The following is a 17,705-nucleotide window of genomic DNA, read 5'->3' as shown; positions in this document are numbered from 1 at the left end:
GTGACCGACAGGAGAGAAAGGGTGTGGGCGTAGGGATAAGGGAATGGATCCTGGGGCAACTCTGACCTACCTTCTTCCTGACCTTGGCAGGAGATCATCGCTTTCCAAGCAGACAAGTCCATTGAAGTGCGCAAGTTTGTCATCGGCTTCATCGAGGAGGCATGGTATGGGGTGGTGCAGGGAGCCTCTGGGAGCACCCCTGCTGGAGTCAGCCTCTTTGGTGCCTGGCCCTGCCCTGAGAGTCTTGCCCTCTGCTTCTCAGACCCATTCTCCCTCCCATGCATGGTGATTCCCCAGCAAATATTTAATAAGGTCGAAATCTTGAACTCATCTACAGTTCCTCTACTTCTCCCACACTTCACATCTGCATCATCAGTAAGGACTATCGGCTATACCTTCATATTGTAAACAGCATCTGACAGTTTTTCAGCTACTTCCCTTGGTGTACTAAATACTTTACCTACTTTGTTATTCGATCCTCAAAATAACACTGGATTATTTGTTTGGCACATTTAACTGAAGACAGAACTGTGACTCAGAGAGGTGAAGTGAGTTTCCTAAGGTCACACAGCCAGTATGTGGCCATGCTGGGATTTTAACCTGTGTCCCTAACACCATTGCCCAAATTTTCAGTCTCCACCTTTTACTGGGAGAATTTTTTTTTTTCAGTTGAGGTATAGTTGATTTATAATATTAGTTTCAGGTATACAACATAATGATTCAGATTTTTTATACATTATATTCTACTTAAAGTTATTGTAAAATATTGGCTATATTCCCTGTGGTGTACAATATATTTTTGTAGTTTATTTATTTTATGCATAGTAGTTTGTACCTCTTAATCCCCCTACCCCTATCTTGCCCCTCCTCCCTTCCCTCTCCCCATTGGTAACCACTAGTTTTGTCTTTTTTTTTTTTTAAGGTATAGTTGATTTACAATATTATATTAATTTCAGGTATACAAAATAGTGATTCAAAATTTTTATAGATTATTACTGGGACAATTTGTAGTAAGTTTTCTGAGTTTGCCAAAGAACTTTTTGTTCGACAGATATGTATCGCATAACTGCTATGTGCCAGGCATTTGTGTCAGACTGTAGGACTATAACAGTGAATAAAAACAGGTATCGTTCCTGCCTTCATGTAGTTGATGGCTGAGTTTCATATTTTTGACTGATTAGCTTAATAATTAAATTCAGATTGTAACGTGTTATGAAAATACACATTCTGAGCTCTAGGTGTAGCCTTGAATTTATTCATTCACTGAATAAATATTTATTGAAGGCCTTTCATTTTTTCCTTCAACAAAAAATGAGACTCTGCTAGTACTCAGACTAGAAAGGGTCCCCCACTTTCAGAGCCCTTAGACTTAGGTAAACAAATTAGTAAACAAAACCAGTGATTACATAAAATAGAGTGCTTTAAAGTAATAATGGCTAATATCTATTGAATGCTTTCTATGCTTTTCTAAGAGCTTTACATGTGTTGTTGCAGTTTTCACAGCAAGCCTTGAGGTAGGAGCTGTTCTAGAAGACACAGTTGCTTATCCAGACTTACAGTTGTCTGGCTCTGCTGCACCTTATGTGAACAGCAGGGCCCTAATAATACAGAACAGTGGGGGTTACAGGACCAACCTAGACAGCGTTTGGGGTCAGCTCTGTCTGAAGGTGCCAGGCATTGTTCTCAGCTTCCAGCTGTGCTGGCAAACAAGACAGGTGTCCACCTCCATTCCAATCTCCTGACACACTGACCCTGATTTCCCTTTCCTTGTGGACCCCAGGCTCCCATCACCTGCCCAAAGACCACCTTGATCTTGCCCTTTTTCCTCCATCCCCTAGCAAGCGAGACATTGAGTTACTGCTGAAACTGATCGCGAATCTCAACATGCTCTTGAGAGATGAGAATGTGAATGTGGTGAAGAAGGCCATCCTCACCATGACCCAGCTCTACAAGGTGGCCCTGCAGGTAAGAGCTCCCTCCCCACCTGGGGCTGTCCCAGCCTGACAGGTCTCATTTACAGACTCATCTTTTAGGGTTCAAAACCAGCATCAGATCAGATTTGTTATGAGCAAGGCGTGCTGTTGATCTTTAAGAAAAGACAACAAAGGGGTTCTAATGTCTAATGGTCAGGGAGTTGCCATTAACCCATCCTTCCATCCATCTGTCCATTCATTTGTGCATTCAGCAAACATTCCCTGAGTACCTCCTTTGTGACCAGGATGGGCCAGCCAGGTCCACACTGTTAATGTGATGTACATTAACATTAATGAAAGGAATGAATCCATTTAATCTCTGCCACCACCTTGTGAGGTTGGCACCGTTGTTCCTCTGGCTTCCTTAAGATCTGAGTCTTCATCACTCTGGGTTGTCACTATCTGTGAACCTCGTGAGGGCAGGACCAGACCTGGCTTGGTCACCACTGGGTCCTGTCCCCAGCATCACCTAGCATGGGGCCAGAGACAGAGTTGTAACTCAGTGAACATTTCCCCAATGAATGTATTCATCATCATTTATGGATCTCTGGGAGTTGGTGGAGTTGGTGATTGATATCTTTTCCCCATCTGTCTGTCCGTCCGTCCCTCCCTGGCCCACTCGCAGTGGATGGTGAAGTCACGGGTGATCAGCGAGCTCCAGGAAGCCTGCTGGGATATGGTGTCTGCCATGGCTGGGGACATCATCCTGCTGTTGGACTCTGACAATGACGGCATCCGTACCCACGCCATCAAGTTTGTGGAGGGCCTCATTGTCACCCTGTCACCCCGCATGGCCGACTCGGAGGTGCCCCGACGCCAGGAGCACGACATCAGCCTGGACCGCATCCCTCGTGACCATCCCTATATCCAATACAGTGAGTGCCACCTATCAGCTGGTGCCATTTGTCAGTCACTGCACTGGCTCCCTTCCTCCTCCTCCTCCCCCTCACCCCCTTTTTTCTTGGTTTTTCATTTCTGGAGTCAGTTTAAAACAGTGCTTAAGAGCCCTGATGCTAGGTTCAAATCTCAGTGTTACCACTTACTCATGTGAGCTTGGGCAAGTTACTCCTCTCTGAACTTTATCTTCTTTTTGTAAAATGGAGGTGATAGTAGTACCCCTTTCACAGGTTTGTTGGGAGGTTCCATGAAGACGTGAGCACTTAATAGTAAATACTAGCTAGTTTTACAGTTTTTCTAATTGCAAATTATAGAAGTAGTAGCTGCACGTTACTGAAATGTCAAGTAATAAATATAGAGAGGTATAAAGGGAAAATACCCCCTCCCCCAGTCCTGCTCACCAGAGAGGAATACTGCTAAGAGTATTGTTTTCTTTCAGACCTTTTTTATGCAAAGATATTTATATGCATATATTCATAGTTTCTGTGTCGGTTTGCCCTGTTTTTACAGAAAACAGGGCCATGCTTTATACTTTCAACTGAGAGGCATTAGAGTATAGTGGCTTGTGTTTGAATCTCTGCTCTACCATTGAGCAACTGACCTATTCTCTCTGATCCTGTTTCTTCATTGGTAAATTGGGGGTCATTATTATGGCATCTACTTTAGGGTGTAGGTAAGAGCATTTGGTGAGTTAACGTGGCTGGCATAGTAAGCATTCCACAAAAATTAGCTCTTCTTATATGTTGTTTGACAACCTTTTTTTTTTTTTAATTAATTAATTAATTTGTTATTTTTGGCTGAGTTTGGTCTTCATTGCTACATGCGGGCTTTCTCTAGTTGCGTCGAGTTGGGGCTACTCTTCGTTGCGGTGTACGGGCTTCTTGTTGCGGCAGCTTCCCTTGTTGCAGAGCACGGGCTCTAGGTGCACAGGCTTCAGTAGTTGTGGCACGCGGGCTCTAGAGCACAGGCTCAGTAGTTGTGGCACATGGGCTTAGTTGCTCCATGACATGTGGAGTCTTCCCAGACCAGGGCTCGAACCCGTGTCCCCTGCATTGGCAGGCGGATTCTTAACCACTGTGCCACCAGGGAAGTCCCTTGACAACCTTTTAAACTCAACAAAATTATCTTGTTACTTCTTTTCCTAACAATATCGTGTTCAGATGCTACAAAATATTTCACAGTATGGTTACATCGCATTCTATTTTTTATTCACTATTTCAGATAATGTGGCATCCAGTATGTTTGTGTAAGAAATGTCAAGATATCTTTCACAGTTGTTAAGAGTTAACTTTTGGTGACTGGATCAAGGAGCGTGGTGATAAAAAGAACTTTCAGTCCTTTGTCTGTGTGTGTACAGACATATATATATTCAAAGTTTTACATCAATGTAGTTCAGACAGTCAGTTTCCTTATAGTTGGATATTTTAAATTATTTCTACTTTTTCACTATTGCAAGCCCATGCTTTGAGCATCAGCTCTAGATTTTTATACTCATTAATAGTCTTATAGTCAGACGCATCAGCCATTAAATTTTCAGTGTTTTTTCAGCCATTCATAGCCATCCATGTATGAGGATCTTTCTCCTTTTGGTCCCAAAGGCTGCTCTCTCTGGAGGCCAGGGAGAAAGGGCCCTACTAACTGGTTCTCTTCTCTCCCTCATTAGATGTGCTGTGGGAAGAAGGCAAGGCAGCCTTAGAGCAGTTGCTCAAGTTCATGGTGCACCCCGCTATCTCCTCCATCAACCTGACCACAGCCCTGGGCTCCCTCGCCAATATTGCCCGCCAGAGGCCCATGTTCATGTCTGAGGTGATTCAGGCCTATGAAACCCTGCACGGTAAGTTGGTCCCCTCCTTCTCCCCTTCGCCTGTCCACAGACCAGTCTCCTCTTTTCTGAGGAAATGTGAGCTAGGTAGTGGGCCCATAAGGGATGCATCATCAGTCTAGTAGGTTGTGGACACAGGGAAGGATTCTCTAGGTTAGACATGTATATTTCGGTGGTTGCGTGTGACAGAAACTTGGTTCAAAGCTGATTTTAATATTGAGGTATGTGTGGGTGAAATGACCTGGTTGGTGTCTGTGAAGTACTTTAAAATACTCCAGCTCTTCCCTTCTCTCCCCCAAAAAGCAGGGAGGATCGATGTGCCAAGATCAGCAAAATATTGATGGGTACATGGTGATTCATTATACTGTTTTCTCTACTTTTGTGCATGTGTGAAAACTGAAAAGTCTGGAGTTGAGGCATGAGTGTGTGCAGATCATGAATCCCTCTGCATCTCCTGGCTCTTGTGTGTCTCTTTCCTTGGGGTAGCAAAGATGGCCCCCAGTTGTTACAGGCTTCCATTCCATCTCCTTGGCAACCCCATGGGAAAGAGAATGTCTCTTCCCAATCATTCCAGCAAAGGTCCAAGGGCTCATTGTTTCTGATTGGCCAAGAAGATATTGTGAGCCTATCTCTGAGCCAGTCACAATGGCCAAGAGATTGCGGTGTTCTTACCGGCCCTGAGTCTCTTGCCCACTTGGACTGAGAATGGAGCCGAGGTGGTTCCCTCAAAGGAAAATGGGAGTGTTGCTGGCTGAGGAAGTGGGAAGGGATGCTGGGCAGGAAAGATTGCAGGCATCCTCTTTCTCTCTGGAACAGGGGAGGCTTACTTGTCAAGGTGATCGTTAGACATTAGAAAGTCATTCTGGTGTCAGGGACCAATGATGAACTGTTGTGGCAGTTCAGTTGGGACATTCTGGAGGTGATTATAGCCTTCCCCAGGGCAAGCATGTTGGAATTTCCAGACCAGAGATGGAGGGAGATGTGACTATGTTTAATGAAAGGGAAGGTGAGTTTTCTCGTCGTTTTAAGGTTGACTAATACTGAAGGAGACCTCTCAAGGGTTTTGCGTATCAGCTTGTACCGGGGGAAGGCCATACATTAGATCTGAGAGCGAAAGAACTTTTCTAGGAGATGTCCGCCACCACTGCCCAAGATGGGGCTTGGGAAATGAGGGTGGTAGGACCCCAGGAACTCTGTCCACAGCGCGAAGTTCTTGCTACTTTCCTCACAGCCAACCTGCCCCCAACGCTGGCCAAATCTCAGGTGAGCAGCGTGCGTAAGAACCTCAAGTTGCACCTGTTGAGTGTGCTGAAGCACCCAGCCTCCTTGGAGTTCCAGGCTCAGATCACCACCCTGCTGGTAGACCTGGGCACACCTCAGGCTGAGATCGCCCGCAACATGCCCAGCGGCAAGGATGCCCGCAAGCGGCCCCGAGACGACTCAGATTCCACACTCAAGAAGATGAAGCTTGGTGAGCTGAGGAGCTGAATCAGTCCTGGCAGGAGGTGGTGGCGGGGACTGACCACGTTCGAAATGTCTAATTATTTACAGGAAACTGTAAGCTAAATTTACATTACAAATTATGTTGTATAAATATGGTGACATATGATAAGTGATATCAAAGTAAAATTACTGAAGAATATAATACACTTACAAGTAATTATGAGTTACTTAAGTATACAGGAAGGAGTAAAATAAAAATAGTCTCTCTTTCATCCCTCACCCCAAAAGTAACCACTCCACAAGTATTAACACTTAGATTTTCTTTCAGAAATGCCTTATATGTGTTATATGTGTAGAGTTCTCCTTTCCTGTGTTTCATTTATAAATCAAGTCTCTTTTTGAAGTAATTTTTTTTTTTTTTTTTTTTTTGGCTGTGCCATGTGGCATGTAGGATCTTCGTTCCGAAACCAGGGATCGAACCCACACGCCCTGCAGTGGAATTGCGGAGTCTTAACCACTGGACCACCAGGGAAGTCCCTGAAGTAATTTTTTAATGGTTGTATTATTTATCAATAGTGTTGACCATGGCAACCTTCCTTACTGTAAAAAAAAAAAATTTTTTTAAGTGCTCGTTTGTTTCTAGAACATTTATGAAAGAATCGAGTTTTGGATTTCCCTGGCAGTCCACTGGTTGAGACTCCGTGCTTCCACTGCAGGGGGTGTAGGTTCAATCCCTGGTCAGGGAATTGGGATCCCATGATGCAGCCAAAAAAAAAGAATCAAGTTTTGTTTTCGTTTTTTTTTTTTCACTTTGAAAAATAACTTATTTTGATATAAGGAGTGAGGTAGGGATCTATTTTTCTCCCCCTAATTAAGCACACAAGGCAGAGCGTTCTGTACCTTATATGTTTAGGAATTATCTTGGAGTTGTTTCTTTATGTGCACATGGAGATCTGCTGCATCCTTGTAATGGTGGCATAATAGTCTATAGGGTACATGGACCACTTTAACCAGTCCCCCAGTTGGTGGACATTTCATTTGTGCCCAGTTTTATAAAGTATGAAGATTGCTGTAGTGCACAGTCTTGCATGCGTATCAAGTCATGAGACAAGTTCCCAGTAGTGGGATTGATGGGACAGAGAGCTTATACATTTATTTTTTGCCAACCAATTTTATTTTTCTATTACTTTAAACTTTTCATTTTGAAATAATTTCGAACCTGCAGATAAGTTACAAGAATAATACCAAACACTCCTGTGTACCCTTCACAAGGTGGGGATCACACATTCCATTTACTTGTCACATGCCTTGAGTCTCCCAAATCATTTCCTCAGCCTTCTTCTCTTTCATTACCTTGACGTTGTGAAGAGTCCAGGGCAGCTGTTTGGTAGAATGTCCCTCCTCTTGGGTTTGTCTGCTCTTGCCTCCTGATAGGATTCAGGTTCTGCACTTTTGGCACGAACACTGCAGAAGTGATGCCCCGACCTCCTCTGTGTGTTGTGAGGAGGCACATGATGTCAGTTTGTCTCATCATTGGTGATGGGAATTGATCTCTTGGTCGAAGTGATGACCACCGGGTTTCTCTAGTGTAAAGTACCCTTTTTCCCTTTGTAAATAATAAGCTGAGAAGAGATACTTAAAACTATGTAAAATACTAGTTCTGCTTCAAACTTTGTGTGGTTTTGGCATCCATTAATGATTGTTGCCTGCATCTGTTATTACTGTAATGGTTATAAAAAGGTTTCTTTCTACATTTATTACTTGGCATTTTCCTATAAGGAAGAGCTTTCTTTTCTTCTCCCTACTTTATTATTAGTGTGGACTTCTGGATTCTTATTTATTCTCTGGGTTATAATCCATTATTGTTGTTATTCATTTTGTTACTCAAATTGCCTTATATTTAGTAGCAGGAGCCTTTGAGCTGGCTCCATGTCCCTTTAATGTGTCCTGTAAGTTCTTTTAAGCATTTCTTACTTTCTGGCATAACAAGGTGTTCTAGACTCATCATGTACTTTCCTTACCCCAGCCTTCAATCAGCCATTTCTCTAAGGAGCCCTGGTTTCTTTCCTTTTCTTTCTTTCTTTTTTTTTTTTTTCTGGTTTCTTTTAAGTAGGGAATAGTTTCAGAAACCAAGATCTGAGCCGTGGATGTGTCCATTACTGCTGGGTGCATTTAAATTCTTTTTTTTTGGCTGCAATGTGAGGCATGCGGGATCCCAGTTGCCCGACCGGGGATCGAACCCATGTCCCCTGCAGTGGAAGCTCAGAGTCCTAACCACTGGCCTGCCAGGGAGGTCCCTAAATTCTTGATAGCAGTTTTCCAAAAAATCGCACCAGCGTATACAACCCCAGCAGTGTGCGAGTGCCAGTTAACCCGTTCTTACCAGCCCTGGACATTTGTTAACTCTCTGGGTATAAATGGTATCCTAGGTCTCAGCTTGCTTTTTTGCATATGTTGGAGTCAGGCTGCATGTTGTTTTACATTTATTAGCTACTTGTATTTCTGTGAAGTGCCCGTTCTATTGTGTTGGTCAGCCTTTTGTAACTGAATTGTATGTGCCCTTAGTTAATGCAGGGTATCAACTCTTTGTTACATGTGTCACAAACTTGAAGAGACTGCATAACATATCATCATATTTTTGCCTTAATCTACTTAAATCATTACTCTATTGAACATTCCAGCTTTTCCACTCTTATAAATACAGCTTCAAGGAACGTCTTTGCACACAAAGCCTTTTCTCTAAGGTTCACGTTAGTTTTTTCCCTTGAGCTAGAACTGCTGTGCTTGTAGTCAGCCAGCCTGTTATTGATAGAAGCTGTATGCCATATCTCTGTACAGTCAGTGTTGCAGTGAATTCTCTGTACATCTTACCTTAGCTATATCTGTAAGTTTTTAGGGTAGATATTTAAAAGTGGAATTGCTGTGTTGAAGAGGTGTGCACATTTAAAATATTGACCTACTATCAAACTGCCCTTCCAAAAGGCGATACCAGTTTACGTTTCCACAGTTCACACCCCTATTAACAACTGTCACTACTAACCTTTTTATTTTTTGTCAATCATATAGGCAAATTCGCTGTCTTATTAGGATGTTTTTACATTTTCCTGATTCCTGGTGAGGTTGAGCACTGTTTCAAACTTAGGTGTTTTTAAACAGTAAAACTCTGTGAACTTATTACTTAACCTTTTTGTCTTTTGGAGCTTAGTGTGATCAGCCAGGCTGGTATGGCTTATTCCCATTTCCCAGATGAAGAGAACTGAGGCCTAGAGAGAGGCAGGTAGTTCCCCAGGGTCATATGGCACAGAGGTCTTCATCTGCTGCACTGCTTCTATTTGCTGAGGCTGCCTGGGAGCAGGGACCACTGGGGGTGCCTGGGAGGAGGGGAGGGCTGCTGCCCTCTCTAGAGCCATCATCTTTTCTCCTTCTCTATCCCAGAGCCCAACCTGGGGGAAGACGACGAGGACAAGGACTTGGAGCCAGGCCCCTCAGCGACCTCGAAGGCCTCAGCCCAGATCTCAGGCCAGTCAGACACAGATATCACAGCCGAGTTCCTACAGCCTCTGCTGACACCTGACAATGTGGCCAATCTGGTGAGGATGGGTGGGGGCCATTTCCCACCAGGCAGGGAGGAAGGATCTCTAGTCTTTTCTCTGCCCCTCCGCTCCACACTGCCCACCCTTTCCAGATGACATCAGACCTGAAACACTTTTCTGTTTTCAGTGTGGGGAGGGTGTGGTCCAGTGGGCCTTCCTCGCTTTGGATGGACCTCTTCTTGCATGATCTTTACTCCTTCAGGAGGTTACTTGTCACTGCCCCCGCCATCCCCCTTTGGGTTTTCTGAGTCTCCATCTAGACCCACGCACTCGCACTCTCTCTCCTCTCCTTTGCAGGGAGGGTCTGTTAACTGGAGAGTGAACCCCATGACTTGTTTGCCAAGTGGTGTAGGATTGGCATCGGTGGGGTGGGATGACCAGTGTTTTCTTTGGATTTTCAAAGATGACCTGCTTCAAAGTGAAAGAACCACTGGTTTGAGTTGATGAGGGGAGCTGGAGTGGTGGGGTGTCTCACATCAGTCCTCCGGCTGTAGCAGCACCGAGACCTTTCTGTTGGGTGCTCATGGAGAATAAATACCTCTTCCCATGCTCAACAGCAGTCACATCAGCTTTCCCTTCTCTCTGCCTAGAGCCTCCAGGGGGCTTAGTTGTTGGGTGATTGGGGTGGCGAGGAGTTTTCTCTCCAGCTCAGATCTCTTTGGTGAGCTCTGGGCCTGGATATGCGGCCACCTCCTGCATCTTTCTCTCCTTGGGTGTTTCACAGGCACCTCAGACTTAACATTTCAAAACTAAACTTGTGAAATTTCTCCCCCGACTCTTCTACAGGCCCATGGCCCCTCCTGTGTTCTTGGCACACATGCCTCTCGTCCCCACACCAGAAACTTGGGAGTTAAACTCTTTGCCTCCCCCTCAGCCCGAGTCTTTCCCCTCTTCTCCATTCCCCATGGCCCATGCCCTCTCCAGGCCCCACCCTTTTCACACAGAGAACTACCTGCTTGTTCCCTGGCTCTGCCTTCCACTCTCCCTGTGGCAGGCAGAGGCATGTTTGTAAAGTACAAGTCATGATGCTCCCCTGCTCAGATCCCTGCCAAAGCTTTGTTTCCTTCCAGATAAAACTTAAATTCAACTTGCCTTAGACCCTGTCTGATTTGGCTTTCATTAACTTGTTGTACCTTATCTATCCCTGTCACACTCTGGGAAATTGTCTTTTTCAAATTATCAGCATGAAGTTCATAAGATTCTTTTATTTTTATAATACCTGCTGTAGTAATGTGCCACTTTTTTGTCCCTAATACTGTGTCCTTCCTCTTTTTTTGTTTATTCTTGCTGTAGATTCGGTTGGTTTCAGTCATTTCAAAGGACTGGCTGTTAAGTTTTGTTGATAATCTTTTGTAACCTTTTCTGTTTTATTTCTGCTGTCTTTATTTCTTTCATGTTACTTTCTGTGAATGTTTTTCCCCAAGGTTAAATGCTTGGCTTATTAGTTTTCAGTTTTCTTTTCCAGTGTAAGCATTTAAGGATCTGATTTTCCATCTAAGTACCCTTGTAGCTGTATCTTACACATTTTGATTTGTAGTTATTTCATTATCTTTCTGTGCTATTATTATTTAAGAGCATGCATTTAAACTTCCAAGCCTGTAGGCAGTTTGAGATTATCTTTTGTTACCAATTCCTGACAGACATGGATGTGCTCTATTAGGATACTGATTTTTTTTTTTTTAAGTCAATTTCTGGTTCATATTATACTGTGTCACTGAACCTCCTTCCGCTCACTGGGCAGGGTACCAGCTCTGCTGCCTCTTAGCCTTCCTGTACTTGGAATATATTATCCCCCAACCCCTCGTGTGCAAGACTTCACTCTGTGTCACTCTGATTCTGGCCCTTCTCTCAATTCTCAGCCTATGTGCCACTGCCCTGGGGAGCCAAAGCCATCCCTGGCACCCTTTACTGTGTCCCGTGGCACCCTTTACTTCTTCTCTCGTGCACCACACTGCATCAGTACTCGTTTTCTTTCTGACTTGTGCAAGAATCTGCGCTCCATGAGAGCAGGCCCAGGTCTGTCCTAGTCACTGCCATTTCGCCAGCATTGGCCTGGGTGTGGAACGAATGTTTGTTGAGTCAATAAGTAAGGGAAGGTTCCTTTTCCTGGGCATCTTGCAGGTCCTCATCAGCATGGTGTACCTGCCTGAGGCCATGCCCGCCTCCTTCCAAGCCATCTACACCCCAGTGGAGTCAGCAGGCACTGAAGCCCAGATCAAGCACCTGGCTCGGCTCATGGCCACACAGATGACGGCCGCAGGACTGGGGCCAGGTGAGTGTCTCATGGAGCTGACCAGGGCCAGGGGTTGGCACTGTGGCCACTGGGTTCTCCTTAGTGGAAGAGCACCTCTTTGTAGTGCTGCAGATGGAAAATCATGCGATCTTAGGTGTAAATAGTTACAGGTCCCATAGATACAGTGACCACTCAATAGTTTCAGGCCCTGGGCTTTGAAATCCAGCAGACCTGGGTTTGAGGTCTGAGTTGAACGAGACTACCTCAGCCACTTAATAGCTGTGTGTCTTTGGTCAAGTTACTTAACCTCTCTGAGCCCCAGGTGGTTTCCGATTCTAACAGTACTATTGAGGTATAAATTATGTACAGTGAAACACACAGCTCTTAAGTATACACTTTAGTGAGTTTTCACAAAGTGAACACACCAGTGTAGCCATCACCCAGATGGAGAAGGACTGTTACCAACACTCTGGAAAATTCTTTCTTGCTCCTTTCCAGTCGACACTCAAAGCATCCCCTGTCCAGAGACAACCACTGTGCTGACTTCTGTCTCCACAGATTCGTTTTTTCTAGTTTTGAACTTCTTGTAAATGGAATCATAGAGTCTGGCTTATTTTGCTCAGCATAAGGTTTTGTTCTGTTTATAAATTTATTTATTTATTTATTTATGGCTGTGTTGGGTCTTTGTTGCTCTGCGGTGGCTTCTCTTGTTACAGAGCACGGGCTGTAGGCGCACGGGCTTCAGTAGTTGTGGCACGCAGGCTTCAGTAGTTGTGGCTTGCGGGCTCTAGAGCGCAGGCTCAGTAGTTGTGGCTCACAGGCTTAGTTGCTCCGTGGCATGTAGGATCTTCCCGGATGAGGGATCGAACCCGTGTCCCCTGCATTGGCAGGCGGACTCTTAACCACTGCGCCACCAGGGAGGTCCCATCAGCATAAGTTTTTGAGGTTCATCCATGTTGCTGTGTGAACCAAGAGTTTATTTTTTATTGCTCAGTAGTCTTCATTATGTGAATAGGCCACTGTTGGTTTATCCACACTCCTCTGTTGGTGGACCTGTGGATTGTTTATAGTTCTTGGCCATTGTGAATAAAGCTGCTGCAAACATTTGTGTATAGGTGTTTTGATGCACATGTGCCCTCATTTATCTTGAGTTTATACCAAGGAGTGGAATTGTTGAGTCGTGAGTTTGGGTATGTTCAGTGCTATTCGAAACTGCTCATCAGCTTTCCAAAGTGGCAATACCATTTACTGCTCCCACCGGCAGTGAGTGGACATTTCTAATTTGAGTTTCCGTTGTTGTATTGCAAAATGGGGATGAAGAAGGTACCTGCTCCAGAAAGGCATTTTGCAGATTTAAATGAGTTTTGTGTGTACAAGGCTTAGAGTAGAACCTGTCTCACAGGAGGTCCTTGGGTGGGAGTGGGTGGGTCTGACATGCCAAGAGCCTGTTTGCTGCCTCCCCCTCAGGCGTGGAGCAGACCAAACAGTGCAAGGAGGAGCCCAAGGAGGAGAAGGTGGTGAAGCCGGAGAGTGTCCTGATCAAGCGGCGCCTGTCAGCTCAGGGTCAGGCCATCTCGGTAGTGGGCTCCCTGAGCTCCATGTCCACTCTGGAGGAGGAAGCGCCCCAGGCCAAGAGGAGGCCAGAGCCCATCATCCCCGTCACGCAGCCCCGGTGAGTCCCCTTGCAGGTGCTGGTGCAGGACTAGAGGCCTGGTTCTTGGTGTGTGTGTGACAGACAAAGACACATAAACAGAGATCGGTCTGGATGAGGGTCTGTCTGATTCCAGAGTCAATGCCCTAACCACTAAGGCTTAGCTGTTGTTTTCTTTTAGAAAAAACACCCCTTACTTATATCTAAAATTGGAATGGGATGATAGTATCTCTCTCTAAGGATGAGGGAGAACTAAACGAGTTCACAGTGATGGTTAGATGATTAAATCAGATAACTCTTGGGGTGGACAGGGATCATGATGTAGAAAGCGCTGAGCATGATCCTAGCGCGTAGGGAGAGCTGCTGGTTGCTGCCGTCATCGTCCTCATCATTACCTGCCTGAAAGACCACAGAATCCAGCCAGTCCCTGCCCTGTCCCCAGCCAAGCCTTGCTAACAAGGCCCTGCCTGATCTGCTGCCCCTCCGAGCTCTCCATTCCCCTTCCTCCCTCCTCCAGTCACACCAGCCTCTTGGTATTTCTTGAACAGCCAAGCAGGTTCCCACTTGAAGGCCTTTGCACCTCCTGTTCCCTCTGCCTGGAAAGCTCATCCTCCAGATATTTGTGGATCTTATTCCCTCGCTTCACTCAGATCTCCAGTCACATGTTGCTTGCTCCTTATAGAGGCCTTCCCTGAGATGCTGTTTACAAAACCGAAATAGCATCCTCTTCCTTCCCATTACCCTGCGCCCTGCCGTGCCTCAGAGTCACAGGGGAGCTGGAGAGACAGTGTGGGGGGTGTCTTTGTATGTATGGCCTGGGGTGGGCCTGGGCTCCAGAAAGGGTGTTCCGAGTCACCGTGTCCCTGTCCCTACTCTCCCATGTAGGCTGGCAGGCGCCGGCGGGCGCAAGAAAATCTTCCGTCTGAGTGATGTGCTGAAGCCCCTGACCGACGCCCAGGTTGAGGCCATGAAGCTGGGCGCTGTGAAGCGGATCCTGCGGGCTGAGAAGGCCGTGGCCTGCAGTGGGGCAGCCCAGGTGTGCCTCTGTACCCCCCAGCCCATCCTTCCAGTCCCTCTCCCCAAGAGTCTACCTCACATCCCAGCAGAGAGACAGGCCCCGGGGTCAACCTCCCTGGCTCCAGATTCCAGCTCTGCCGTTCACTGGCCACTTCTCCAAGCCTTACTCTGTCGTCCCATAAAACGAAGAGATAGCAGCTCCACACAAGTGACAGAGGAGGAAACGTGTGGACACGCATGCGCTCTCACTCAGCACAGGGCGGCTGCAAGGAAGAGCCCTGCGAGTGCGGGCTGCCATGATGCTCTTTCTGCCTTGTGATTGACAGTATTCTTGTTCGTTAGCTTCAGAAACACTCACACACCTGCTTTAAATCCTGATTCTGCCACTTCCTGGGATTGTAACCTCAGTCGAGCGACTTTTTCCCTATTTTTTTGAAGTTTATTTTTAATTAACCAAATAGTATATGAACGTATTCTCTCTGTTAAAAAAATATTTCCAGGCCACAGAGGGCCTGTAAGTCTCCTTTGGCCTGCACTGTATGCCATCCCCTCCACAGAGGCGACCAATGTACAAATGAAGAGAATCCTTCAAGATCTTTTTCTGTGTACCTAAGTATGTAGATATTACTCCTAGAAATTTAGATATTTATATTTTAGATACATTTTAGATATTTAGATATATTTTAGATATTTGTAATTTCATATATTTACAATTTAGATATTACTCCTAGAAATTTTAGCGATTACTTCTAGTTTTATTCTGTGATGATTACTTTTTTTCTCCCTTTTCATTTTTTTTTCTTCCATACAAATGAGACCTACCGAGAATAAGGTTCTTCACCTTTCCTTCCTCACTTAACACCGGGTCTGCACTGGGGGTCCCTGAGGCTGGGTGGGAGTAGTTGCAGGGCACCATCGTGGGGTGCCTGGGATTGCCCACCCCCGCGCCAACACAGACCCTTGCTCGCGTCAGGTGCGCATAAAGATCCTGGCCAGCCTGGTGACTCAGTTCGACTCGGGCCTGAAGGCCGAGGTCCTGTCCTTCATCCTGGAAGACGTGCGGGCCCGCCTGGACCTGGCCTTTGCCTGGCTCTACCAGGAGTACAACACCTACCTAGCAGCTGGTGCCGCGGGCACCCTGGACAAGTATGAGGACTGCCTCATCCGCCTGCTCTCCGGCCTTCAGGAGAAGCCAGACCAGAAGGATGGGTGAGGGGGATGGCCCTGCACCCTCCTGTCCCCAAGAGTCCCGCCACCTGTGTCCTGCCTTTTCTTTCTAGTTTCTGACCACTTCTGTCTTCATCGGCACCCGAGTTAATCCTCCATGCGCCCATCCCAAGTCCCCCTTCTCTCCCCACTCTCCCCACACGCAGACAATGTCACCTCACTGTAGGCTCTGGGTCACGTGCCCTGGGCTTGTTTCCCAGCTCTGCTGCTTGCTCTGACTGACCTGTGTCACTCAGTTCTGGGCCTCCGTTTTCTCATATAATATAGAATAAATAACAGTGCCTGTTTCAGAGTCTTGTTCTGGGGGTTGACTTCTCACCATCCCCATCTCTTGCCTGAATCAGTTCTGTGGCTTCCTCCTTGTTCTTGACCTCCAATTTATCCATTCTCCACACAGCAGCGCAGGTGACATTTTATAATGTAAATACTGTCTTGTTATTCCCCACTAAAAACCTTCAGTTGTCCTCCAGATAAAATGCAACTTTCTTACTATGTTTTATGAGACCTTGTGTAATCCAATCCCTACCAACTTCTTTAGCCTCCTTTCTTACCTCTCTGCTTTTCCCTGCCCCCAATCTTTAGCCGCACTGGCTGGCCTTCAGTCTTCTGTTCCTCAAACATGATGAGTTCAGGGCTTGGCACTTACTGTTCTCTCTACCTGGAATGCTGTCCCCCTACTCTTTGCATGGCTGGCTCTTCCTCATCTGCCAGCATTGACTAAAGTTTCATCTCAAAGCAGCCTTTCGTGGTCACCACGTCTAAAATAGCAACACCCTTTCCCAGCCCCCATCATTCCCTTCCATTGCTGTATTAAACGGCCTTCTCAGCCCGCAGCTAGAAATCCCCATCTGACAGAGGGGAGAAACTGAGTTTCAGAGAGGCAGTCTCTGCCCAAGACACCCACCTGGCAGCGTTTGAACCCTGCTCTGTTGCCTCCAAAGCTTGTACCCAGGGGGTTGAGCGAGCTCTCTGTGAGGCAGGGGGCCTGCCAGCTGTGAGCTGCGATCAGCAGGACAGGGAAACCAGGGGGCCCCTTCTCTGCAGCCGTTCACTGTCCCTCCCTCTCTGGAAGGATCTTCACCAAGGTTGTACTGGAGGCGCCGCTGATCACTGAGAGTGCCCTGGAGGTGATTCGCAAGTACTGTGAGGATGAGGTGAGGATGGGCGGCAGATCTCCCTGCATCCCCAACATTGTGGTGCGGGCAGGAGCCCGACTTGTTGCAGCCTGTGGCGGGGGGTTCTGTGAGGGACCAGTAGCTTTTGTCTAGGACCAGATCTGACTGAAGCAAGGGAGACACCCCAAAGGCACACCGCGGGTGCCTTCAGCTCTGGTTCCCTTCCTTCCTGCTGCAGAGTCGCACCTACCTGGGCATGTCCACTCTTCGAGACCTGATCTTCAAACGCCCGTCCCGCCAGTTCCAGTACCTGCATGTTCTGCTAGACCTCAGCTCCCATGAGAAGGACAAGGTGATCCCCCGTCGCCCTTTGCTGGGTTACACTCAGTCCTTCCTCTGTCCCAAGTAACCAGCCCAGTCTTTTCCACATTCCCCTGAAAGTGTCTGGGCCTAATGTCCTTCTTGCAACAATTTTTTGGTGGTGGTGGTGGTTTTTCCATTTACGATGGCATGAGGCTGCTTAGAATATACACACATATACACTCACCGCCTCCCAGGAAGGACAGTCCCATTTTCGCTCTTATTCCACCCGTGTTGGTGCGCCCCTCTCAAGGCCTGGTGGTGTGCTGGGACCTGGGGGAGCACTGACCAGGAGGGGAGCCATTGTGGCCCACACAGTGTGTTCAGTGCCAGGAGTGGAGTAGGGTGTGCGGTGGCGGAACCCTGGAGGCTGA

General features: G+C 46.6%; 1 protein-coding gene across 1 annotated transcript in view; it reads left to right on the top strand.

The window, feature by feature from the left end:
- Positions 1-17,705, top strand: part of SYMPK (symplekin scaffold protein) — a 35,903-nt gene that overhangs the window by 5,873 nt on the left and 12,325 nt on the right. Inside the window, exons 5-16 of the mRNA XM_082862573.1 lie at positions 91-164; positions 1,839-1,965; positions 2,599-2,848; positions 4,534-4,704; positions 5,924-6,163; positions 9,571-9,725; positions 11,850-12,000; positions 13,429-13,633; positions 14,498-14,648; positions 15,603-15,838; positions 16,929-17,010; positions 17,210-17,323. Of these exons, the coding sequence (XP_082718699.1) occupies positions 91-164; positions 1,839-1,965; positions 2,599-2,848; positions 4,534-4,704; positions 5,924-6,163; positions 9,571-9,725; positions 11,850-12,000; positions 13,429-13,633; positions 14,498-14,648; positions 15,603-15,838; positions 16,929-17,010; positions 17,210-17,323 (1,956 nt within the window). The remainder of the gene's footprint in view (positions 1-90; positions 165-1,838; positions 1,966-2,598; positions 2,849-4,533; positions 4,705-5,923; positions 6,164-9,570; positions 9,726-11,849; positions 12,001-13,428; positions 13,634-14,497; positions 14,649-15,602; positions 15,839-16,928; positions 17,011-17,209; positions 17,324-17,705) is intronic.

The sequence above is a fragment of the Leucopleurus acutus genome, assembly GCF_964270905.1.
Source record: "Leucopleurus acutus genome assembly, chromosome: 20".
NCBI classification, from domain to species: Eukaryota; Metazoa; Chordata; class Mammalia; order Artiodactyla; family Delphinidae; genus Leucopleurus; species Leucopleurus acutus.
Note: the sequence above shows the minus strand (reverse complement) of the source record. Positions and strands in the feature narration are given on the sequence as shown.